Source organism: Bos indicus, chromosome 21 (assembly GCF_029378745.1).
Source record: "Bos indicus isolate NIAB-ARS_2022 breed Sahiwal x Tharparkar chromosome 21, NIAB-ARS_B.indTharparkar_mat_pri_1.0, whole genome shotgun sequence".
Classification (NCBI taxonomy): Eukaryota; Metazoa; Chordata; class Mammalia; order Artiodactyla; family Bovidae; genus Bos; species Bos indicus.
In genome coordinates this window covers 68,361,138-68,387,114 of record NC_091780.1, presented here as the reverse complement: position 1 = coordinate 68,387,114, position 25,977 = coordinate 68,361,138, and the positions used below count along the sequence as shown (strand labels likewise).

General features: G+C 49.6%; 1 protein-coding gene across 17 annotated transcripts in view; it reads right to left on the bottom strand.

The window, feature by feature from the left end:
* Nucleotides 1–25,977, bottom strand: part of KLC1 (kinesin light chain 1) — a 66,640-nt gene that overhangs the window by 26,365 nt on the left and 14,298 nt on the right. For all 17 annotated transcript variants that reach the window (XR_011562747.1, XR_011562746.1, XR_011562744.1 and 14 more), the window contains 8 exons: nucleotides 18,056–18,317; nucleotides 15,548–15,778; nucleotides 12,420–12,498; nucleotides 11,853–12,078; nucleotides 8,242–8,329; nucleotides 7,534–7,635; nucleotides 4,921–5,094; nucleotides 4,682–4,781 (listed from right to left, as the gene is read on the bottom strand). Coding sequence is in view for 12 of the 17 variants with exons in the window: in XM_019983344.2 (XP_019838903.1) it covers nucleotides 4,682–4,781; nucleotides 4,921–5,094; nucleotides 7,534–7,635; nucleotides 8,242–8,329; nucleotides 11,853–12,078; nucleotides 12,420–12,498; nucleotides 15,548–15,778; nucleotides 18,056–18,316 (1,261 nt within the window). In the remaining 5 variants the exon portion in view is untranslated. Of the gene's footprint in view, nucleotides 1–4,681; nucleotides 4,782–4,920; nucleotides 5,095–7,533; nucleotides 7,636–8,241; nucleotides 8,330–11,852; nucleotides 12,079–12,419; nucleotides 12,499–15,547; nucleotides 15,779–18,055; nucleotides 18,318–25,977 lie in introns of those variants that run through there.

Below are 25,977 nucleotides of genomic sequence, written 5' to 3'. Positions count from 1 at the left end.
TCTATACTTCAATTTAAAAAATAAAGCAAAAAAAAAGAAAGTGAGACTAGCCAAGGAAATTCTGAAAAGGAAGATTAATGAGAGAGCCCTCTACACATCACATGTTCTACCTTCACCCCTCCCACGCCTGCCTCACTTCAAGCCACAACAGCCAAGAAGATGTGTAACTGACACAGAATCAGTATCTGCATCAGTGGAAAGAAACAGTTCAACACAAAAACCACCCCCACCATTAGCAACAGCAATGAAACCACCGACTTGATAAAGAATTTAGAATGTGACCAATAAGACCTTAAGACTTAGTGGTGGGAACAGATGGATTATTCAGTTAGGGGTGCTGGCACAAAAACTGTTTAAAAATCTGAAAAAATATTTTAAATCTCAATCTTTTTTAAAAAAAAAAAAGACTAAACAGTATTTAAAACTTACTCACACTGTAGTATTCTTGCCTTAAGAACCCCACGAACAGTGTAAAAAGGCAAAAAGATATGACACTGAAAGATGAATTCCCCACGTCGGTAGGTGCCCAATAAACTACTGGAGATCAGTGGAGAAATAACTCCAGAAAGAATGAAGAGATGGCGCCAAAGTGAAAACAACGCCCAGAGTGGATGTGACTGGTGATGGAAATAAAGTCCGATGCTGTAAAGAACAATACTGCATAGGAACCTGGCATGTTAGGTCTATGAATCAAGGTAAATTGGAAGTCGTCAAACAGGATGGCGAGAGTGAATATCGATAATTTAGGATTCAGTAAACTAAAATCGACCGGGATGGGTAAATTTAATTCAGATGACCATTATATCTACTACTGTGGCCAAGAATCCCTTAGAAGAAATAGAGTAGCCCTCACAGTCAACAAAGGAGTCCAAAATGCAGTACCTGGGTGCAGTCTCAAAAACAACAGAATGATCTCTGTTAGTTTCCAAGGCAAAACCATTCAGTATCACAGTAATCCAAGTCTATGCCCCAACCACTAATGCCAAACTTGAAGTTGAACGATTCAATGAAGACCTACAAGACCTTCTAGAACTAACACCAAAAAAAGATGTCCTTTTCATCACAGGGGACTGAAATGCAAAAGTAGGAAGTCAAGAGATACCTGGAGTAACAGTCAAGTTTGGCCTTGGAATACAAAACGAAGCAGGGCAAAAGCTAACAGCTGTGCCAAGAGAACGCACTGGTTATAGCAAAAACCCTCTTCCAACAACACAAGAGACAACTTTACACATGGACATCACCAGATAGTCAATCCTGAAATCAGATTGATTATATTCTTTGCAGCGAAGATGGAGAAGCTCTATATGGTTGGCAAAAACAAGACCGGGAGCTGACTGTGGCTCAGATCACGAACTCCTTATTGCCAAATTCAGACTTCAACTGAAGAAAGTAGGGAAAACCACTAGGTCATTCATGTATGACCTAAATCAAATTCCTTACGATTATACAGTGGAAGTGACAGAGAGATTCAAGGGATTAGATCTGATAAGACAGAGTGCCTAAAGAACTATGGATGGAGCTTTATAACACTGTACAGAAGGTGGTGATCAAAACCATCCCAAGAAGAAGAAATGCAAAAAGGCAAAATGGCTGTCTGAGGAGGTCTTACAAATAGCTGAGAAAAGAAGAGAAGCGAAAGGCAAAGGAGAAAAGGAAAGACACACCCATTTGAATGCAGAGTTCCAAAGAATAGCAAGGAGAGTAAGAAAGCCTTCCCTCAGTGAATAAGCAAAGAAATAGAGGAAAATAGCAGGATGGGAAAGACTAGAGATCTCTTCAAGAAAATCAGAGACACCAAGGAAACATTTCATGCAAAGATGGGCACAATAAAGGCTAGAAATGGTATGGACTTAACAGAAGCTATTAAGAAGTGGCAAGAATACATAGAAGAACTGTACAAAAAAAGTCTTAATGACCCAGATAACCATGATGATGTGACCACTCACCGAGAGCCAGACATCCTGGAATGCGAAGTCAAGTGGGCCTTAGGAAGCACCACCACAAACAAAGCAAGTGGAGGTGATGGAATTCCAGCTGAGCTATTTCAAATCCTAAAAGATGATGCTGTTATCATCACAAGGAGACCAAAGTGCTGCACTCAATATGCCAGCAAATTTGGAAAACTCAGCAGTGGCCACAGGACTGGAAAAGGTCAGTTTCATTCCAAACCCAAAGAAGGCCAATGCCAAAGAAAGTTCAAACTACCGCACAATTGCACTCATCTCACACACTAGCAAAGTAATGCTCAATATTCTCCAAGCCAGGCTTCAACAGTACATGAACCGTGAACTTCCAAATATTCAAATTGGATTCAGAAAAGGCAGAGGAACCAGAGATCAAATTGCCAACATCCACTGGATCATCGAAAAAGCAAGAGATCCAGAAAAACATATATTTCTGCTTTACTGACTATGCTAAAGCCTTTGTGTGGATCACAACAAATTGTGGAAAATTCTGAAAGAGATGGGAAGACCAGACCACCTGACCTGCCTCCTGAGAAATCTGTATGCAGGTCAAGAAGTAACAGTTAGAACCAGACATGGAACAATGGACTGGTTCCAAACTGGGAAAGGTAAGTACATCAAGGCTGCATATTGTCACTCTGCTTATTTAACTTATATGCCAAGTACATCATGTGAAATGCCTGGCTGAATGAAACACAAGCTGGAATCAAGATTCCCAGGAGAAATATCAATAACCTCAGATATACAGATGACACCACCCTTATGGCAGAAAGCGAAGAGGAACTAAAGAGCCTCTTGATGAAAGTGAAAGAGGAGAGGAAAAAACTCAACATTCAAAAAACTAAGATCATGCAATCTAGTCCCAACACTTCATGGCAAACAGACTGGGAAACAATGGAAACAGTAACAGACTTTATTTTCCTAGTCTCCAAAATCACTGTGGATGGTGACTGCAGCCATGAAATTAAGACACCTGCTCCTTGGAAGAAAAGCTATGACCAATCTAGACAGCATATTAAAAAGCAGAGATATTACTTTGCCGATAAAGTTCCATCTACTCAAAGCTATGGTTTTCCAGTAGTCATGTACGGACGTGAGACATGGACCATAAAGGAAGCTGAGCGCCAAAGAACTGATGTTTTTGAACTGTGGTGTTGGAGAACACTCTTGAGAGTCCCTTGGACTGCAAGGAGATCCAACCCGTCCATCCTAAAGGAGATCAGTCCTGAATATTCATTGGAAGGACTGATGCTGAAGCCGAAGCTCCAATACTTTGGCCACCTGATGCAAAGAACTGACTCATTGGAAAAGACCCTGATGCTAGGAAATACTGAAGGAAAAAGGAGGAGGAGATGACAGAGGATGAAATGGTTGGATGGCATCACCAACTCAATGGCCATGAATCTGAACAAGTTCGGGAGATGGTGATGGACAGGGAGGCCTGGCGTGCTGCAGTTCATGGGGTCGCAAACAGTCAGACATGACTGAGAAACTGAAGGGAACCGACACTGCTGTTTACTGACGTCTCAGCTGTATGTACTGATCTAATCCTACTGTTCGACAAGAATCCACCTCAGTCAGGAGAAATGGATTTCCGGACAACACGCCAGGTCATGCATTTCAATGCTGCACCACAGCAAAGAGGCCTGTGGCCTGAGAGCCATGCCCCAACAGCCAGTCAGGGCACACCTGCACCTTTCTGTCCCACGTTCTAACGTTTGTGTGGAAGATAAATCCAAGTACAGGAAACCACTTCTAACTAGAACCCAATTAACTGGACTCCATGCTACTATTTTTAGTAGAGAGAAGTCAGCAAATGACAAGGAAAGTTAGCAAATCACTTCCCTGAGAACTTTTTTGAAGCAGCACTAAGCTGATGACCTGGAACAACCGACACCCAGCAAGGCTTCTGCAGTGAGAGGACACGGAAGCTCCCTGTGGACTGTGAGGTCCAGGGAGGTGAGCTGTGATCCGGTAGGGGCCAGGGCAGACAGAGTCCGTTTCCAGAATGACAAGCCTGAGGCATTACCATCTTCTGACAGTAAAACAGACTTACTGCTCCACTTGCTGACAGAGAAAAACTAATACACTTCTCAAAAGGTTTTCAAAAATGCTTTCCAGAAATTCTCCATAAAAGGAAGTGTTTTATTAACCACAACCTCTTTTCCCCAGGAATCCTAAGGTTTCCAACACACTGGTAACAACTGTCCACATTGTCAACCCCTCTCGTCACGGCCACCGAAGGGGGAAGATGCCTCACGTCATCAGATACTGTTTTACTGAGCAGTTAAAAGTCTGACAAAATGTTTATTCCAAAACTGTGTATTAAGCACCTACAATACTTTAAGAACTATAAAGGAGGCAGGCCTCAGCTCCTTACGGCCATGAGACAACCCAGCAGGACTGGGATGGCTGCAGAACCTGACAGGTCCCAGGTGGTGCTGAAGCTGCTGCGTGCCTGCCGGCACTTTGAGAGCCACTGGACCACTGAACAATTCAAGAAAGCAGCTAAGGACTCCAGGAAGGCTCTCTGGAGTTACTGCATCCAGGCTGTGCCTAAAGCAAGTGCAGACTCTGGGTGAGGGCAACCTGGAAACACGAGGCAGGTGGGCCATCACGCTGTGATGACCTCGGTATTACCAAGTTTTAAACTGGAAATCCCTATGTTTAACACATCCTACAGCTAACCTGCTTAGAAACAAAAGTGCATCTCTTACCGTCCACAGAACCGAACTCCCTTTCGTGTGCGCGAGTGAGGATCTCTTTGTACAGGGTCTCTGCCTGCTTGAACTTTCCTTGCTTCAGGTAGCAGGAAGCCTTAAAATAAAACAAAGCACTTACTACTCTTCACACGTCAGGGAAGCACATTCTTATCTGCAGGTTCAACTATGAAACAGCGCTGAGGCTTCAGGAAGCAAGGAATCTGACTATCTACAGGGCTGACCTGTCAACATACCAGGTTATTTTTTGTTTTGGCCACATTGGGGTCATCAGGTCCCAGTTTTGTCTGGTAGATCTCGAGGGCTCTCTGATAATAATATTCCACTTCTTCATACTTGCCCTGGTTCTGGCATAGTAGGGCCAAGTTATTTAACTGCTTGGCAACATCTGGGTGATCCTTTCCCAAAACCTAGGAATAAAAAACAGCATTAGAAACACTTGTTATTTTTTTCACAGGGTACCATCCAACCCACTCCCTACCCTACCACGAGAAGGCTCTTCCTAAACATCAAGAGGACTGTGCCTTGCCTCCAGGCCTGTGATACTTAAACATCCACACATGCAGCACAAAAATAACTTAACCAGCATTAGTTGAGTCTTCTTCTTGGGGGAGGGAGGAAACTGTGCTGATTTCCTTCCCAAGCTTTGGCGTCTTGAATCCCTACAATAATCCTACATGGTAGGTAACATTATGGACACTCTGAAGATGAAGAAACCACGTTTTATAAAGGCTACCTACATCTGGTTATAAAGGCTATCTACATCTGCCTGCCAAGCTCTAAACATGCCCAGACTCATACCCAGCCCTTTCTGACTCGAACGGCATTACACTCATTCCTGTGAAGAACAGCCTCAAAGGGAACTTCCAGCTCCTCAGCTAATATCCTACACATCCTCTCTTTAAAACCAGATTCTGTGATCACAAACCAGGTCCCTCACACTTCAAACTTCACTGCAAGGCTCTTCAAACTCAAACATGCTGTCCCAGACATCCAATACTCTTCTCCCAGCCCCACCCAGCTCCCCACTCCCACCAACAACTCACCGTGCAGGTCTCAGGCTCCCTCAGAAGGGACCTGCTTACACCCAATTTGAGGGCCCCGTGAGCCCGTCCCCACCCAGTTAGCTCACAAGCACATCACTTGGGTTCTTTCTTTCTTTGCTAGTTTCGCTCCTCAAAACCGCCTTATTGATCAATTTAGTTCTTTATCACCTGACTCTCCCCTATTAAAATGCAAGCCTCAGAGTGCTTTGTCTCCGTGTCTAGGTGTAATGTTATCTCAGCACCTAGAAAGGTGCTCGGAAAAAGCAAAGGCACCCCACTCCAGTACTCTTACCTGGAAAATCCCATGGACGGAGGAGCCTGGTAGGCTGCAGTCCATGGGGTCGGCTAAGAGTCGGACACGACTGAGCGACTTCCCTTTCACTTTTCACTTTCATGCATTGGAAAAGGAAATGGCAACCCACTCCAGTGTTCTTGCCTGGAGAATCCCAGGGACGGGGGAGCCTGGTGGGCTTCCGTCTATGGGGTCGCACAGAGTCGGACACGACTGAAGCGACTTAGCAGCAGCAGCAGCAGAAAGGTGCTGGCACACAGGTGGATGAATAAACAGTGAACCTCCTCCTCAGGACCTGAACAGGCCTTCGGCCTCTCCCTCCCTCTGCACTGCCCTCTTCTCCCTGGCTGGGAAGCCCTAAGACTCGGCTCCAGACCAACTGACGGCGGGAGGCCACGTCAGCACAGCCCCAGCCCTGGACCTGAAGGAGCTGCTGCTCTACACTCTCCCTGAGCTCTCGGCCAGAAGCCAACGTCTGCCTGGTGGACCGTGCTCCCAGGGAAGGGACTGTGGCTAATTCGAAATCATCAACTCTAACCAAGTGAGGGTTCCCAAGTCCTCAATAAATGTTTGCCAGATGAGTGAGTGAATGAGAGCAAATAAACACGAAAAAACCTACAGACCATCATCTAGACTTCACAATCCACAACAGGATACATGTGTGGTTCTCCCTGATTTTAACCCCAGCCCACTCAAAACCTGAGTGGATAAATAAAAAATAAAATAAAAACTTTATTTCTTTATAACCATCACGCAAATGACAGCATAGACGAAACTTTACCTGTATAACCTGATAATGAGCTTCTTTTCATTTTCCCTTTCCCAAGTACTTGCCATTATGACTCAAAATTAAATGATTAATCTCTCAATATCAATGATAAATAACATTCGATAATATAACATTTGATAACAATGACACAAACAAATTAAAACGTGATGACGTGGACCTGCCCAGTGTCTGCAACATTTGAATACACAGTTATATGGAGTACTGTGGAAATGAACAAGACCCATTTTAAAAACACCTAATCACTATGCACTGTACTAACCAACACTAAACGTCCACGACAGTGACTCAGTCTATGCTCTGAATTATTTTCTGGTTCTCAAAAGAAAAGCTATCGCAGTAAGTTTTATAAGCATATTTGGTGACCATTTAATTTTCATGTTTTTCTTCTTGACAGGCACATGCCCCACTGCAAATGAAATGCCCCATGCCTGGCACTCACAGGCCTCAGAAATTCCTTCTTCAGCCGAGTCACTTCCAGGCCACTCTAGGCCTCAGGCTGGGAGAGCCTAGAACTCAAGGCTCCACCCTCTGCACCCTGACTGCCCCAGACCCCCAGGCAGGCCCGCCGGCCGCGCCTCAGTCTGCAGCCTGGACTGAAGGGCGCATTTTAGGTGCTTGGCCAGTGAGGATGTATCGCCACGGTCCTATCTCAAAACGTAGAGTGAATTATTTAAAAGCATAAAGTGCGGCGTTTCGGGAACAAGGACCATCCTGGGCGCACCTTCTCTCTGATCTCCAGAGCTCTCTTACACAGCGGCTCGGCTTCTTTGTACTTCCCTCTTTTGCCGTAAAGCACTGCGAGGTTGTTCAGAGTTGCTGCCACCTACCAACAGAGGGAACCAGGAAGAACGGTAAATGCCACGGCAGAGGGGACGTCAAACGTCACACACACACGACCCCCAGTGCGTGGCGGAAGTGCTCTCCAGCCGATGAAGGACCGTGACTCCACTCAGAGGTGAGAGAGCAACATCACTGTCCACAGTGGGCCAAAAGTAACACTAGACCATTAACAAATCAGCATCAACATGATCTTGATTATTTTTTTTTTGAATTTCACTTGGAAGCCACAAAACCAACCAAAATAGATCTATATGCAAATGTGACCAGATTTTAATAAAAAGGCAATACAAAATCTTTAGGAAAAAATTTACAGAAGGACATGCAATTTGATCCAGGATCAAAAACACCATACGTGATCCATTTGAGGGGGGTGATCAACAACATGAGTGCACGCTGAGATCCGCTCGGTGTGAGCCCCCACCCTAGGGCGCATCACTGCTTCCGAGCGAGCAAGTCCTACCTGCGCCGTCCAGTGAGAGGGCAGCTCTTAAATCTTCCCTGTTGAGTTTAACAGTGAAATGAGTTGGGTAAAAAAAAACGTATTAGGGACAGTAAAACTTGAAAAAGGATGAAGAACCAGTATACAAACCGCAGGATGATCTTTGCCCAGAGTTTTCTCGCGGATGGCCAAGGCATCGTTCAGTAGGTTAGCTGCGTCTTTATATTTATTTTGGTCTCTAAATTAAAAAACACACAATTATATGTTTACACACAGCTCACTACACCTTTTAAAATGTAATTCTGGAACTAAGGAAATAAAAGTTAAATTTTAATTACTAAAAAAAATTAAAAGTTAGCTATTAAAACTATTAAAAACATCCCTAACAGTAGGAGAGAAAAGACTTCCTCAACAAACATGTTGGCAAGGAGAGCTGGGAGTCGGGCCTGCTAAGCTAGACCGCTGGGACAATAGCGCCCCGCGTGCGGAGGGGTCTGCACGTGCCCGCTGCCCCGCACAGGCAAGTGTGGCCGTGCAGACAGGGCGGGCGCAGAGCGGACCCAGCTGCCGGCCGCACGGCCTGGCGCGCCACGTGGCCGCCTCAACCAGCCCACTGCAAAGGAAGGACGTAACTCACAGAGCCGCTCTAAGAGGCTAATGATTTGCCAAAGCAGCAGCTCAGGGTGGGGCGGAGGGGCCTGCTGACAGTGGGGAGACGGAAGCAGCTGGGGCCCAGCCCAGCCCCCTGCGTTTAAGTGCTACCGACCGACCGAAGGGCTGCAAAGCAGTCGCGCACTGTGTGACACGGAGCGCGCACACCGCTCCAGCGCTCGAGGACAGCCACCCAGCAAGGCTCCGCCCGCACCGCCCGGAGAGAGGGCTGAGGCTGCTGGTCCTCAAAGGGCACTGACTCCCTGGAGTAAAGGTTTTCTATTATATTAAACTTACATTATCATCTTATACTATGTTATATTATTAACATCTTATATTAAACTGACTCAAACGTTCTGTGAAAGTCAGCAGGTATGACACAGACCCAGTTAAATACAGCCACAGCCAGCCCCCAGTGCCGAGAGTGCGATGGCTCAGACCAAGCAGGCACACTGAGCGCTGCTCTAAGACAGACCCGTCACAAAACGCCAGGGACTGTCACTCAGCCTCAAGGGCGTCACGCCAAGAGCAAGCGCGGCAAACCACAGCCGGAACCAGTCACAAACCCGGCCCTTCCCCAGACCCGCTGAGTCAGAAATTCAGGGGGCGGGGCTCAGCACGCATTCCACAAGCCCATCCAAACATTCAAACTCAAATGAAAACCAATGCACACCTTGCCAGCATTAAAATAAATCCCAATACAGAAGTGGGCGGGATCACAGAAGGCCCAAACAACTAAAAATGCAGAATCACAGAACACAGATTAACACACAAAGCTGTATGTCTCCGTAATAAAGAGCAGGCGATAACCAGCCCCGCCCCAGGCTGGCGAGGGTTGGGGACTGTGAGCTGGCACCACCTTCCTCAGCAGCTGGGCAATCTGTATCAAGAAGCGTGTAAGGTGAAGACTCTTACCACTCAGGAATTGACACTGAAAAAAATTCAAAATCTTTTGCCCAAAACATGTTCATCAGTATAATATTAATACCCGTCCCCCAAAGAGCTTAAAATTAAATGTCCCTTAATAGAAGAAAGCTGAAATACTGAGTCATGGCTAAGCTCTGGGACTCAGCACTGAATACAGTGTGAACACAGACACAGCTGCTGGTTTCAAACATGCTGCTGACATGAGTGAACCCTCACGCTACAGGACCAAGGAGAAAGAGGAGAGGCCATCAAATTCCTAGCGCGTCTACGTGACCACGCCTTCTACGTACCACAGTCCCAGTCACGTTCTACATGCGGTTTTCACCTAACTCACGCACAATAAAAATATCTAGGATTAGCTGGGAACACTCCCTCGCTCTCGATGGTTCACTCCCCTTCACAGACCCTCCGGCTCCTGTCTGCACCCCACTCAGTGCCCAGCTCCAACCCCAGCAGATCCTGTGGCCCGGCCCCCACCCCGCTCTGTCCTCCCCTCTCCCACAACTCTCTTCTGAGACCCAGCCGCTGGGCACAGGCACGTTCAAGCACTCCCCTGCAGCCCCATGGCCTACTCCCACCACACTCCCGCTGCTCTGCCCCGTGGGACGCAGGAGTAAGTCCCCAGCACACCCTGCAAGGCCCCAGAAAGCACTCGCACCCCTCCACTAGGCCTCCGTAATCCTCCCAACTAGAAGGCAGCTCCGCATCAGCACTTCTGTGTTGTTTTACTTTATTATTTATTGGCCATGCTGCAAGGCTTGCAAGATCTTGGTTCCCCGACCAGGGACTGAACTTGGGCCCTGGCAGTGGAAGCACCGAGAACTAAACCCTGGGCTGCCATGGAACCCCGACGCCTGCACTATTCTATTGATGACAGTCTCCTTGCTTCTATAATTACATGAACGTAACCAGCCTATTCTCTAAACAAGGTTCTAAGCTCCTTTAGAAACACTTAGGTGATGCTATCTATTTCACACTGCCAGGTAACATCACCTTTCATAACCCTTGCAACCCTTCTGAGGCTCAGAAAAGCTAAGGGCTCCGGACAACGCCTTCAGTCTAGTGGCCACTTAGCAGAGATACAAACTGAATTCTCCTGACTTCCAATTCAGTATCCTGCTTTCTCCTTGAGAACAGGTGTTACGTATTCATCTGTACAGTCTCACAGGAACCAGCCTGAAGTTTTACATACACTTGGGTCTCAAAAATGTCTGCTGACCTGTAAACAATCAAACTAATGAAGAAACAAGGTGCCGCTCCCTGAAATCCACCACGCTGGAGCAGCCACCGCAAACCAGTCCTGCCCTGGGAGTAACTGCCCCCTCCACAGGGGCAACTCACCCGACCTGCTCCGTTTCAGCTCAGCTCAGCAAAGGGCTCTGGTGGACCACTGCCCGGGGCCACAGGCAAACGACTGAACTCCATTCAGTGAGTTCACCAAGGGCTTCCGAGTTAGGAAACATGCTCAAGGACATAACTCAAGGCAGAAACGAGACAACCTGGTCCTTAACGTCAAGGAATCAGGATTCCAGGAGAAGAGATGACAAAATTCAAATGAGGATGCCAAGCACAGAGCAGGAGCTATGAGAGAGGTGGGGCCGAGGGTCACGGGGCCAACAGGGGACGGGCGTGCGGAGCCCTGGAGTCAGGAAGGAGGGCTGACGGGGATCGGAGAGGTGGGGGGACAGGGCACACAGAGCCCTGGAGTCAGGAAAGAGGGCTGACGGGGATCAGAGAGGTGGGGGGACAGGGCACACAGAGCCCTGGAGTCAGGAAGGCTGACGGGGATAAGAGAGGTCGGGGGACAGGGCGCACAGAGCCCTGGAGTCAGGAAGGCTGACGGGGATAAGAGAGGTCGGGGGACAGGCAGGAGTCGTCGGGGGCTATTCTGGGCCAAGGGAGCCTGGTACACCAAGTACTGTGGGGAAAAATAACCAGCAGTCTAGAGTGGCCTGAGGGAAGAAGGCTGGCCCAGGCGTCCCAGGCAGCATCCGCTCTACAGGGTGACGTTCCTGCCAGGGAGCAGCTCTGTGTTCTGAACTGAACCCCTGACTGTTTTGAAGACAAATGGATGGTAAGGCTGGAGAAGCAGCTCAGAGCAGGTTATAGAAACACATTCTCGGGGCAAGTTCATTGGAAACGCTGTCTGGGTGGAGTGAAGAGGAAAAAACGAGACTACTAGCCTGTACACCAGGGCCAGGATGTTGAGCATGGTGGCCACGTCAGGGTGGTCGTGGCCCGAGGTCTTCTCCAGGTCCTCCAGGGCCTGCTTGCAGAGGGGCACGGCCACCTCGTAGCGGCCCTGCGAGGCGTACTGGATCACCAGGTTGTGCAGGGTGCGCAGCCGCGCGGGGATCTCGTAGCCGCCCTGCTGCGCGGCTGCCGCTGCGCTGCTGTGCTGCTGCTGGACTGCGGAGAGAGGCCAGTTCAGACGCGGGGAGGCCGCACGGGACACCAACCAGAGCCTCCTTCGCAGCCTGTCGGGCGGGGGTGCTGCACACCCCCACTGCAAAGCGAGGCTGCCGCGGCCCCAGGAGGACCCCCCTCCTCCACACACTGAGAACCCAGACCCCGGGGGAAATGGCGGCCCACTCCCCTTTACTAGGGGCCGGCTGAACACGCGACCTGTGAGGCAGTCTGTGTGCATGTTCGCGCTCTTGCAAGGCAGGCTGCAAGCGCCCACTAATAACAGCAATTACCCCCAAGAGGAGAGGCCACCTCCCGCCCACCGGCCCCCACTCCCAACTCACTTCCTTGACCGGGGTCATCGTCATCATTTGGGAAGAGGTCATCCAAAGGTTCCTTGGTGGAATCAGCGTCTTTGTCCTCCTATGAAACCAACCCTGGACAGTTAGTTTCACGAATATTATAAAAGCTGCACTGGATATCTTTAACATAAATTTCATTTTAATTAAAAATAAAAAAGACAGTTCTCTTTCCAGATCAAATCAAGGATTAGCCACAATTTGCTTTATCTATCGGTTTAGGAAAGAGCAATGGGAAGTCTGCTGGCCTGAACTCAAAGTACCTGTGTAGGCTGGAGCCACAAACAGACCACGAAGGCACCTCTATGCCTGAGTCGCCAACCGGGCCCCAGGAAGTGCAAAGAGCAGGGAGCGCTTTCTTATCTTACTTGGAAGCAAGTGATTAAAATGGCCAATCTCTGAAGACTGCGGAACTGGTGGGATGGACAACCCCTCCACACCCAGCACCACACAGGACCCCTAAGGGCGGTGTGACAGCCCGTGACTGGGTCCCACCCAGCACCACACAGGACCCCTAAGGGCAGTGTGACAGCCTGTGACTGGGTCGCCCAGAGAGGAACCCTCAGGTAGAGACAGTGATCAGACGATGGGATGAACGGACAGCAGTTCAACCAGGTAAGAACTCGGCATCACCCTGGCACAGGAGGACACCAGGCTCCTCTGGAGGGGACACCCTGAGGGGTACACACCACGTTTCCAACATTCCTGAGCGGGATCCTGGGACGAGTGGGAAACGCCACCAAGGACTCTGCAGAGATCATGAGCAAAGTGGACTCTGGGCTGCAGAGGAGACGAGGCGTGGCACCCTGCTCAGCCTCCCAGGTGTGGCCCTGGCCCCAACAGGAGAGCCCTCAGGCCAGGGAGATGCACCAGCAGCGCAAGGAGGAGCAGGGATGGGGAGAGAAGGTACCACGGGCGTGCCCTGAAAGGGGAGGCGGGGCTGGCTCACCGCATCTCTTCTCCAAGCCAGACACGTTTCCAAATTAGAAAGTATTAGAAAGTTTTAAATGTCTCTGAATCTGAGACAGCAGCTTTCCGCTGCTCAGTGTCACCTCATTTTCCAGGTGAATCAACTATTCTTATTTGCACAGCAGCCTCCAGGAGTGTCTTTAAAATCAAAACATCAGCTGCTCCTGACTTAGAGATGCAAGAGAGAAGTACAGCAAGTCTAATGCAACAGGGCGCTTTGGACTAACCATGGCCCAAATCATGGGGAAGCCGCAACCCCATGTGACGGCATGTAGACGGGGTTCTGGGAGGGAACCGGTTAGAAACACCACGAGGCTGAGGCCCTGGTGCTGGGCCCTGAAACACCAGGCGAGCTCCCCTGCCCCGTGCGTCCATCGCACGGTGTGAGGGCACAGTCAGAGGGCAGCTGTCTGAAAGCGGGGAAGAGTCTTACCCAGCAACCAGCCCTGGGGCACCCTCATCTTGGACTCCCCGCTTCCAGACCTATGACCAAACTCGTGGTCTGTGGTTTAAGCCACCTAGCCCACGGTATTTTGCACGCAGCCCAAGCTAAGACACAGAATAAGTGCAGGTCTGCTCGTGCAACGCACAAACTATTCTAACAGATGGGACGCGGGCTCAGACTGGAGACACAAACGCACAACTCTCAACGGTATACAGATCACGTAGTAATCACGCCTAGAACTACACAGACATTAAACAAATCTTATCTCCAAACACGGTGTGAAATCCTGGACTGGACCCTAGAGAGGAAAAGGGACGTAATGAAGCACTGGGGAACTCAAACAAAGGCTGTAGTTCTGTCCACAGTGTTCGGCAACGGCATGCTCTCACTTCGGGCACACGCACTGCTACGCACTGAACGTCTGTCCCTGCCCCCCAATTGATATGCTGAAGCCCTAAAGCTCAATGTGATGATATCTGGGGGTAACACGGATCAGAGGCAGGCCTGAGGGTGGGGGCCCCATGATGACATCGGTGCCGTGACAGCAACAGGAGGAGACAAGCAACCAGGAGGCCATGTGACGACACACCAGGAGGAAGGCCCTCGCCAAGGCTCCAACAAAGCTGTCACCCTGCTCAGTCTCGGAGTTCCAGCTTCCAGAAGCAGGAGAAACAAGTATCTGCTGTCTGAGCCGTGCAGCCTGTCGCTCTCTGGAGACAGACATGGCCTGAGTCAGCTCAGACACGTGCTGCGGAGATACCAGGCGCAGCATGAGGAGACTCAGAGTGGAGATGCTCAGGCGCGTCCGACTCTGTGGCCCGTGGACCGCAGCCCACCAGGCTCCTCCGTGCGTGGGTTTCTCCAGGCAAGAACACTGGAGTGCTGCCATCTCCTCTCCAGGGGACCTTCCCGACCCAGGGAAAGTGAGTGAAGGGTATATGGGGATTCTCTTCACAGGACCATTGCAACTTTTCTGTGAATCTAAAATCATTCCAAAATAAAAAAGGTTACTCTTCTAAAAAGTTAACTGTATCAGAAACAATAGTAACAGAGACTGGGATGAAAATCCAGAGAGCACCAAGAGAAGGAGAAAAGGACCAAGACCCTGGGGAACCCTCACACTCCAGGAACGCCAAGACAGGCCAAGGCAGTCGCACGAGCGAGTGAGCGGAAGGACCAAGCGGTGTCCTGGGCGTGGGGGCGTCTCAAAGACAAAGCCAAGATCCCCCACAAACCAGAGAGGCATCCCGAGCCCGGACAGTGGGGGCTGGACGGGCACTGGGGGCGTGTCAAAGACAAAGCCAAGATCCCCCACAAACCACAGAGGCATCCCGAGCCCGGACGACAGGGGGCTGGACAGGCACTGTTGATGGCGCGTCCAGTGGCGGGCTGGGCGGGGAGCCAACAGCAAGCGCCAGGGGCGCCCAGCAGATCTCAGGCCGGGACAGCCCTCACCGAAGGCCATGGCTCCTCTCTGCATTTATTTTGTATTTACCAAGCACTTTTACATTTTCTGACGATTGTTCAAAATAAACACGTATGAGAAAAGTACTCCAAAGAGAACGTGTACGACTCTCCCAGGGACTCAGCCTCAGGACCCTTAGCCCCGGGTCGTGTCACACGCAGGCTCTGGAGGGGAAAGAACCGCGGCGGCGGGAGGGCGCAACCGCCAACCCTGTGCTCCTGCGGGACCACTCACCGAAGGGGAGATGTCGTCATCGTACTTTTTCAGCTGATTCATGAATTCCAGATGCTTCTTCTCTTCCTCCAGCTGAGCCACAGACTGCTCGCTCTTCTGCAGCTTCTGCTGAGTGTTGGCCAGCTCATCCCGCAGCCACTGGTTCTCCTGGCACAGACGCCGCACCTGCGCACGCAGCTTCTGCTTCTCCGACTCCACGGCGTTCAGGTGGTTTGACAGCGCCATCATGACCTGGACCGACAGAGACGCTGATGGCACCGCAGCGCTCAGCCTAACAAACGCTACCTCCCGCCTCCGCAAGCGCCCTGGGGCTGCAGCTCCAGCTCACCCTCGCAGACGCGTGCTCCGGAGAACGTACAAGCAGTCTGCTGTTTACTATTTCCACCCTCAGTCACCAGCCACATGCAGGGCGTGATCAAGAATGTTACACGCTCATCTCTCTCTGCCTCTGCCTCTCTGCCCACCCCACTCCCCAGCCTGCTGAAGATACAGCAAGGAGGCATCCCTCGGGAAACCAAGAGGGCTCCCACCAGAAGCCAACCATGCTGATACCCTGACCTCGAACTTGCAGCCTCCAGAACTGCGGAAAACAAATGCCCACTGCTGAAGCCCTGACCTGACGGCATTCTGTTCTAGCAGCCAGATCTGACTGAGACAACAGCTAAATTAAACGCCTCTTCCTTCTCTCTTGAAAAAAAAAAAAAAGAATATTGACATGCTCAGAACATGTATAAAAAAATTAGTTTTTTTCTACCTGAAAGCACCTCTAACGGACTAGCAGTGGACAGGCGGCTACTGTTCTACTGAAGCCGTGTTTTCATTTTCTATCTAGGTGGTGCCAAGAGAATTTCTCAGAGACTCTCTGCCGTGAGCAAACGCCACGTACACACACACACACATGTGCAGAGCGGGCTGGTTACGGGGCAAGTCGCCCTCGCCACTGCAGGGGAAGGGAGGGAGGCTCTGTGGCCAACAGTGAGAGCCGTGACGCCCTGATGCACTCGCAGGCGGAGGTGCCCACTGGGCTCTGCCGGGGGTGCACTGATGGGCCTCAGGGAAGGGCCTGCCTGGGGCAGAGACAAGCTCCTGGGAGGACACGGGCTGCGGAGGAAGGCTGGCTTCGGTCAGTCTGTCCTCTGCACTCCGTGCACCTACCCTGCCTTCTTATTACCCTCCCAGGTCTAAAACCTCAAAGTCTAGGATAGGGGGCTCTTTCCTCCTCTTCCTTTTAACTCCAGTATCTGCCAGCCTGACAAAGGAGGTTCACACTCACAGTGAGCTGCTGGCCAACACTCTTTCATCCTTCTTCCTTAGGCATAAGAACCTGGAACTTTAAGGGGAAAGGCTCCATCCTCCAGCGTCCCTCACAACTAGATGTGCCCGTGGAATCAATGAAATGTAAGCAGAGTGCCAGGCACAGTTCAAGGAAGCAGAGGGAGGCACGACCTTCCTGCACCCTTCACAGTCACAGGACTGGGTCATGGGGCTGCAGCTGGACTGTCTTGTTCCACGAGACAGGCGGGCCGGGGTGCAGGGCAGCAGGGGCAGGGACCCAACAACCATGCAGCTCTAGAGCCTGGGCTAGGACGGGGTCTGGTCTGTACAGACACGACCGAGCAGTTGCTGGCGTGGGGCATGGCTTTCTGGGGAGAGGCGGGGCACCTGAGGCAGTCGCGGGCTGGAAGTGAGTGCAGCCCGTCTGCATGTCCCCCCGTGTCGCTGAGGGGCATCTCCGCCCGCTCCTGGAAAGGGAAGCAGGGCCATCTGGGACAGCCCACACGGTTATGTGGTCTACATCCGACTCTGACATTTGAGCCGCTGCTTTTGCTTCTTGTGCACCGAATCAAACCCTAACTGACACAAAGGGTTACCTCTGTTTTCACATTATTTTTTAAAACTGAGGCATGGTCATGTATGGATGTGAGAGTTAGACAGTGAAGAAGGCTGAGCGCCGAAGAATCGATGCTTTTGAACTGTGGTGTTGGAGAAGCCTCTTGAGAGTCCCTTGGACTGCAAGGAGATCCAACCAGTCCATACTGAAGGAGATCAGCCCTGGGTGTTCTTTGGAAGGACTGATGCTAAAGCTGAAACTCCACTACTTTGGCCATCTCATGCGAAGAGCTGACTCATTGGAAAAGACTCTGATGCTGGGAGAGATTGGGGGCAAGAGGAGAAGGGGACGACAGAGGATGAGATGGCTGGATGGCATCACTGACTCGATGGACGTTGAGTTTGGGTGAACTCCGGGAGTTGGTGATGGACAGGAAGGCCTGGCGTGCTGCGATTCATGGGGTCGCAAAGAGTCGGACATGACTGAGCGACTGATCTGATCTGATCTGATCTGATCGGATGCCCAAATCAATCATCATTTTCATAGCATACATAACCCACATATAAGCTGATTTCGATTATTCTATAAGTATCTACCCTCTAGTTTAAACCTCGATTTCAAACAAAGTCTCCATTTTCCCAGATTGGCAAGTTCATGGTCACGTCATGAGGCCATACCTGAGCCTCACTCAGGCCAAGCTCCAACATCTCCAGTGACTTTCGGATCATGTTTGATTTCTCCTCCACCAGATTACTTTCGTCATCTTTCTTCAAACACTTTAGTGTCTCCAGTAAACTCTGCAAAATGGAATTATGCTCATTCTTCAGAGCTTCCAGCCCCTGGATTACTTGCTTTGTCTTGGAAATAATTTCATCCTGCGTGAGCTTCTCCAACTTGTCTTCCTTCATGTACACCATTGTGGACATGTTGTCATACATTCTAGAACACAAAAAGAAAAGAGTCAGACATCGCATTACAGGCTTAATTTATGTTACACCTCTAGTAAAGTACACACATGAAGACTTTTAAATCAGCATTTTTACAGGTGAATAATAAGTAAGTACATTATGACTTGTTCCCTTGAAATACTACACTACACTGTTTCTGTTTCTCCTTCGCAGACCAAATTAATTACTTTTCTGGCTTCTGTCTGAATTTTTTTACAGGAATGAGAGTAACGACAAGCATCAAAAGCAGCAGAACATCCGCATGGCATTTCCAAGACACACGGCCTCAGTGAGCAAACTTCCCTCTGAGTGTTTACCAGCTGTTTTCTCCTTAATGAAATGCAGAAGGGTCAGTAAATTCCATCACATATTTGCCAGATAAAACCTTGAGAAAGAGTCACAGCTAGAAAAAGAGAAACCAGCAAAGGAATGCAGAGCAATCAGAGCGGCAAGAGGACTGCGCCTGACTGCAGCCTGGTGACACGGGGCATGACCAGTGCTGGGAAGACTCCGGGGGGACGTCTCTGGTGGTCTAGTGGAGAAGCATCTGCCTGCCAACGTGGGGGACACGGTGTCCGCAGGCTGCAGAACTGAGCCCGTGAGCCACGACTGAGCGCTCGCTCTAGAGCTGGGAGCCGCAGCAGGAACAGCTCCCACACTGCGACCAGAGAAAACCCACTGGCTGCCGGGAGCCGGCGAGAGACATTCCACTCGTGACAAAGGTCATGAGGAAGGAGGCTCGGCATATGCAAAGGCAGGATCGAGCCTCAGGAGTCCCCCTGGATATTCTCGAGCATCTACCCCCCAAAAAACCAGAGTCTGCCTACTTTATTGCTTTGTGCTCTCACCTCTGACTTTACTGGGGGCTGTCCCCTACCACCATCTCGCTCTCTCTGACAAAGAGTTAACTTACAGCTCCAATTAATAAAGTTCCTGGGCAATTAGGAGTGTTTAAATCCAAACCCCTCAGATAGCTCTCTAACTCGCCTGACAAGTTTACCCGGACTCCTACAGCTATGCATACGATTGTTTACAGTCTCCCAGCCTCGAGAGGCACGGGAAGCTTAGGATGTTCAAATAGCTTAGAGCCTCTCAGAGAGTTAGAAACTGTCAGAATAAAACTAGTAAAAGATTTCATTGATGAACCAATGCTTTCTGCCAAGTTTTCACATTCCCTGTATTGTATCCTTGAATGTGTATTAATTAATATAGTTGGTATGTAGAAAAAATAAGTAGTGGCCTTGGTGTTAGTAACTTTAGACCCTTAAGGTAATAAATTCTTTCCTTTGTTGTAAACCCATTACACATCCGCCCTATAGGAATGCAATTTTATCTTCGGAAGATGGCGCCAAACCTTAAAATAATTACTCTGAGAAAATAAGTCTTTGTTGATAAGTCGTTGTCAAGAGTCATAAAATGTCAATAAGCCTTCTGGCCAGAAAATGATGTAAATCACCTAAACCATTTGTATACGATAAATGTGCAGGAAAGAAATCCTGGTTTTTGATAAGGATCAAAGACTGCTGACTTTGCATCCCCTATTATCCTCTATGTGTAACTTAGGGTATATAAGCCCCTGTTGAAAATAAAGCTACGGGCCTTGCTCACCAACGCTTGGTCTCCCCATGTCATTCTTCCCCTCAATTTCCAGCTGAGTGTCCATCTGGAGCGCAGATATCCTCTGCGACCATTTATTTGCCTGGGCTTCTAAGACCCACTAGAGGTGTCTAAGGTGGGGCACCTTCCGCTATTCGAGAGGGCGCCTGCGGCCTCTGTGGTCAGAGCTAACCTGGTGTCACGGGTTATATTGATTTTCCGCGTAAACCAAGCTACTCAGCTTCTTTTCTCCACTGAATTTTCCTACTGAGCTATCCTCATTCTATTATTCTTTATATCTTTGATGAATACATACATAAATAGTCGCCGACGCTGTCTCCCCTTCGAATACCCTGGATCAGCCGGGGCTGGTCCCTGGCAACTGGCAGCAACCAAGACCCAGCACAGCCGAGAAGGTAAACAATTAAACAAGAAGGGCACGGCATAACACGACGTCAGCAAAGTGGTGACGACAGCTGAAACGAAGCAACGGCTCTTTCTACTATCATCTCTTAGCTTTCAGTGTCTGCCTTTAAACCCCACAATTCATTTGTTTTAAGGCCATAAACAGTGACCATCAGGAAAGCCTGTTCAGGAGAGTGACAGGGATGGAAGTCGGAATCATCGTGTCAGGGTGACCTCCCGCAGAGCACCTGCGACGCCAGAACCTCTGTTCTCTCGTATCTTATACCCCCGTGGGTGTGAGCTCCATCTATAAGGCAGGAGGACTCGACCCTGTGGCCCGCCGGATGCACACTACCCAGGACAGCTCCTGTGCCCACAGACCATCCAGTGAATGGATGGACTGACAGACGCCGGGCACAGGGAACAGGCTTTTTGGCAGGATCTCAGTTCCCTGGTGGCTCAGACAGTAAAGCGTCTATCTACAATGCGGGAGACCCAGGTTCAATCCCTGGGTTGGGAAGATCCCCTGGAGAAGGAAATGGCAATCCACTCCAGTACTATTGCCTGGAAAATCCCATGGACAGAGGAGCCTGGTAGGCTACAGTCCATGGGGTCACAGAGTCGGACACGACTGAGACTTCACTTTCACTTTCAGTCACCAAGCAGGGACTGGACTCAGGCACAACAGTGAAAGCAAAGTCCTCATTCCCAGGGAGCAGTGTGGAGGCGGGAATACAGACAGGCGTTCCAGGATTCGGGAGGGAGGCTCGGAGACCCCTGCACTCTAACGGCAGGAGCAGGGGTGGGCGGGGGGGACACTGGGGGCACACAGACACGCTGCACTCACTTTCCAGCCCACGACCGCCTCAGGTGCCCCGCCTCTCCCCAGACAGCCACGCACCGCGCCAGCAACTGCTCGGTCGTGTCTGTACAGACCAAACCCTGTCGGGCTCTAAGGATGGGCAGTGTCACACCTCTTCAGGTCGTAGCAGTAGCTGAAAAGGGAAGGGGGGACCGTCTTGTTCACGAAAAAGAGAAAGGGGAACAGAGTGTTTACATAAAAGTAGGAAAACCACACAAGGCAGACTTTACTACAGGAACAAAAGCGAGACAAGATGAAAAGAACGGCCACTTTAATTAAGGAGATGCCTCAAGTAAGTAAATCCATTTAAAGAAACCCAACTTTAATTCTTTAAGGAATATGTAACACCACCAGCCACAGGGCACTGCGTGCTCACACACTCCTGTAACAGTTTTACCACACACAAGAATAACGAGTACAAACGTTATGTGGATGCACGCATGCGCGCACGCACACAGCCCACCCCCCAAAAACAGTCACTTAAGGCAGGTTTTTTAAAAACTCTTAAAAGAAAATTAAGCATAGAATCCCAATGTTCCTGGGCCCACAGTTCTCACGGTGCAGCGGGTAGCCGGAGGCCTGGCTCTGCCATGAGCCTTCCCCACAGCACGGCAAGGCCCAACCCTCCTGGGCGCTATGGGTGGCAGACCGCCCCTGCAGGCCCCGGTGCATGGAGCGGGTGCAGGCCCCTGCAGGCTCTGGTGCATGGAGCGGGTGCAGGCCCCTGCAGGCCCCGGTGCATGGAGCGGGTGCAGGCGAGGCACTGAGAACAGTGGCCACAGAGCACCCACACAGGACTCAGCACACCCCTCCCGGGAGCGGAGGTGTCAGGAACGCCCCTGACAAATGGCCCCCCCAGGCCTGCAGACACAGGACTACAGCTCAGCACTTTGCTGGACAGTCCGTGGCAGGCTGCTCCAGAGTTCAGTTAGGAAGTGACTCCTCCTGCTACGTTGATACCAGCTCCCCTTGTAACTTCTACCCACTGAGCCAACCTCTGCCCTCTACAATAAACACAAAATACCTTCACTACCTCATCCACAAGATAACGTTTCAAATACTGTGTTACAAGAACAAGACTCTCCAAACCGTCCATCTCCCCAGCTCATACCTCACGCTACTCCTCAGGCACACGCCTTTATCCCAACAGCCTCCTCACCTCCCACTGGGATCACCATCACGCGGACACAACTGCTGCTGCTTCATCACAGGAGAGCACACAGTGGCACCTAGACTCAGTCTGCTCAGTGTCTCTCTCATCTGCAAGCTAGGCCATTATAACCAAACGTAGGGTATCTAAAAAAAGCATGAGACAACTGTCTACTTAGGGGGAAAGAAGACGCATTCCCACCCTCACTGTACACTAAAATAAATTCCATACTGAATAAAGAATTCAAGGTTTAAAAAAAAAAAACCCACAAGAAACCAGAATAAAATTTAGGCAAAGATCTATGCACATACAGGTGAAGGTAAAGAGCGTTCTATGAATAAAATAGCAGAAAACTAGAAGACAAGACTGGTAAGAGTCTGTGTAACCAAGGCACTCTGAGGGGTCCCCTGGCGGCCAGGTGGTCAGAGCTCTTTGCTGTTACTGCCTGGGCCCGGTGCCTGGTCAGGGAATGAAGGTCCTGCAAGACACACGACGCAGCCAAAAAATAAAAATCTGCCACTGAAGTCTGATCTGGAAACCACCTTTCTGGGGAAACACTATTTTGCAGACCATCACAGTGAAGAGCTCAAAGATTTAAGGCAGAGGCCACAGTGACGTCTAAAAGGAAAAAAGCACTGGCCTCCAGGTGACCTCAGACACCCGGGCTCGTCAGCCCTCCTCCAGCCCTGCTGAGGAGCGTGCCCGGAGGAGACTACACAGGAGGAGGACTCGGCTGGCACAGGCCCGGCACAGCTCACAGGTACCCAGGGAAGCCGCTTCAGGGGCGGCGCATCCAAGTCCAATCAGACACCCTGCCTTTCGCTCACCTGCCTTGTGAACTGGAGCCTCAATCTCACCTCGATGTCCAGTGGCACGGATACACACTTGACCTGGGACCGAGGTTAAGGGCTCAGAAATACTCCCCTCTCCTTCCCCTCAGTGACACACACAACATCTGGCCTCAGGCTACTCTAATTAACCACATGAAATTGTTTCAGTTCAGTCACTCAGTCGTGTCCAACTCTGCGACCCCATGGACTGCAGCACGCCAGGCTTCCCTGTACATCATCAACTCCAGAAGCTTGCTCAAACTCATGTCCACTGAGTCGGTGATGCCATTCAGCCATCTCATCCTCTGTTGTCCCCTTCTTCTCCCGCCTTCAATCTTCCCCAGCATCCGGGTCTTTTCCAGTGAGTCAGTTCTTTGCATCAGCTGGCCAAAGTATTGGAGTTTCAGCTTCAGCATCAGTTCTTCCAATGAATATTCAGGACTGATTTCCTTTAGGATGGACTGGTTGGATCTCCTTGCAGTCCAAGAGACTCTCAAAGGGTCTTCTCCAACACCACAGTTCAAAAGCATCAATTCTTTGGCGCCCAGCTTTCTTTATAGTCCAACTCTCACATCCACACATGACTACTAGAAAAGCCATACCTTTGACTAGCTGGACCTTTGCTGGCAAAGTAATGTCTCTGCTTTTTAAAATGCTGTCTAGGTTGGTCATAACTTTTCTTCCAAGGAGCAAGCGTCTTTTAATTTCATGGCTGCAGTCACCATCTGCAGTGATTTTGGAGCCCAAAAAAATAAAGTCTCTCACTGTGAAATTGTTTACTGTGCTTTTATTTCCAAAAAGAGAGCTCTTTCAAGCCCCGTTATTCCTCTGGGAAGGCAACGGACTAGATACTTAACTGCATGATCCAAGGCAGAACCTGAGAAATCTAACATCTGAATTGAGTTCCTAAAACACAAGAAGTCCTTCTTCGTATCAAATCTCTTAAATCCACAGTTCAACAGGCAAAGCTATTATTACTAACTTCCAACTCTCAGGATTCAAGTCCCCAATAAATTCTCTACTCTGACTGCAAATGATAACAGTCGCTAAGTAAAATAATGAAGACAAAAATAATCCTAAAGCGTAAGTTTTATTTGACTTTAGAACTATTTTTGTTTCCATTACTTTAAACACTGATTCAGTCTTTGTAATTTTTATCCAATAGTGTATATAACAGTTTTTTTTTAATATTATTTGTTTGGCTGCATCGGGTCTTAGCTGTGGCACAGCAGCTCTTTCCTTGTGGCACACTGACTCTCGAGTTGTGGTTTGCAGGCTTAGGTGCCCCATGGCATGAGTTAGGGAATACTTAGTTCCCCAACCAAGGATCGAACCTGGGCCCCCTGCATTGCAAAGCATAATCTTAACCACTAGACCACCAGGGAAGCTCCAGTATAACAGCTTTGATAGGCATTTTTAATATACAGGAGTCGCAACAGCTGTACAGGACAGACTTCTGGTTGTCAGGGGGCTGAGGAGGCATGGAATGGAGTTCAGGATTAGCAGATACAAGCTATTATACACAGAATGGATAAACAAGGCCCTACCGTACAGCACAGGGAGCTACATTCAATGTCCTATGAGAAACCACAGTGGAGAAGAGTGTGTGTGTGTGTATCTGTAAACCAACTGTACTTCAGTAAATCACACACACACACTACCAGTCTCATGTCCAAGGATTTATTGCAATCATTTACTCATCTGACCACACTATGGTCAGAATTGAGAAGTAATACGAATCTAGCTTATCTCCACATTCAGACCCACAATTAAATCCTGCCTGGAGCATTCTGTAACCTAAAAATAATTCTTACTTCTTTTTAAAATGCCACTTCAAAAACACAGGTTCTCCTTTTGAAAGGCTGCCCTGCCCCTGGGAAACACAGGAAACCAAAACACGAGCCCTTCACTAAGAAGGAAGGGACTGAGCCCTGCACACTCAAGCTCGAAACGAGATGGACAAGCAACCGCCTCCCTTCTGTGTGCGGCATACGTGCTTCACGTGACTCGGGCAGGGCGAGGATCTGGGCCTCGACAGTGACTGAAAGGGAGGACCAGCAACGGTAACTAACACAGAGACGCTGTGAGCACAAGACCGCTAAGGTGCACACTCTGCTCCCTCACCTCTGCTTTGAAGTGATCCGAGAGCTGATACGCAAAACAGCAAACAGCTCACACCACATGCTGCAACTCATTCTTCCTTTCAACCTGTTCTTTAACATCACTTGTCCTTTATGACAAGAGTGGTTTTTACTTTCTCTAACACACCAGGGGTAAAAAGAGAACTCTTCAGAGTTACAACCAACTCCTGCTAGGAACGACGGGAATGGGACAATTTAGAGCGGACAATCCGGTACAATATTAGCTTGGGGCTCTAAACTGAGAAAGACCACCAGGTCCAATGAAGCCTGGCAGGGGAATGTGAGAACTGAGCTCGGCCACACCAGAGAGAAGCTGGAGGAGCCCCCCAACCTCCACCAGGCCTCCAGACCAGGCAGCCCGGCCCTCGCCGCCAAACGACCCAAAGACAGTAACAGCCCTTCACTCAATAAACATTTATTGAGCCCCCAATTCTACGCCAGACACTGTTCTAGGCTTAGGAGTCAGACTTTACCGAAGGACTATTTTTTCAAGAAAACATCGAGGTGACAAAGGAATATTCTACACACCAGGGCAGGGAGAGGCCGTGCAGAGAGTCAAAACAATCAGAGCGACTTCAGACTTCTCGAGAACAACCCTGGGAGCAAAAGGCAATAAACAAATGCCTTCGACCTTCTGAAAGGAAATTACTTCCAATTTAGAACTCTAC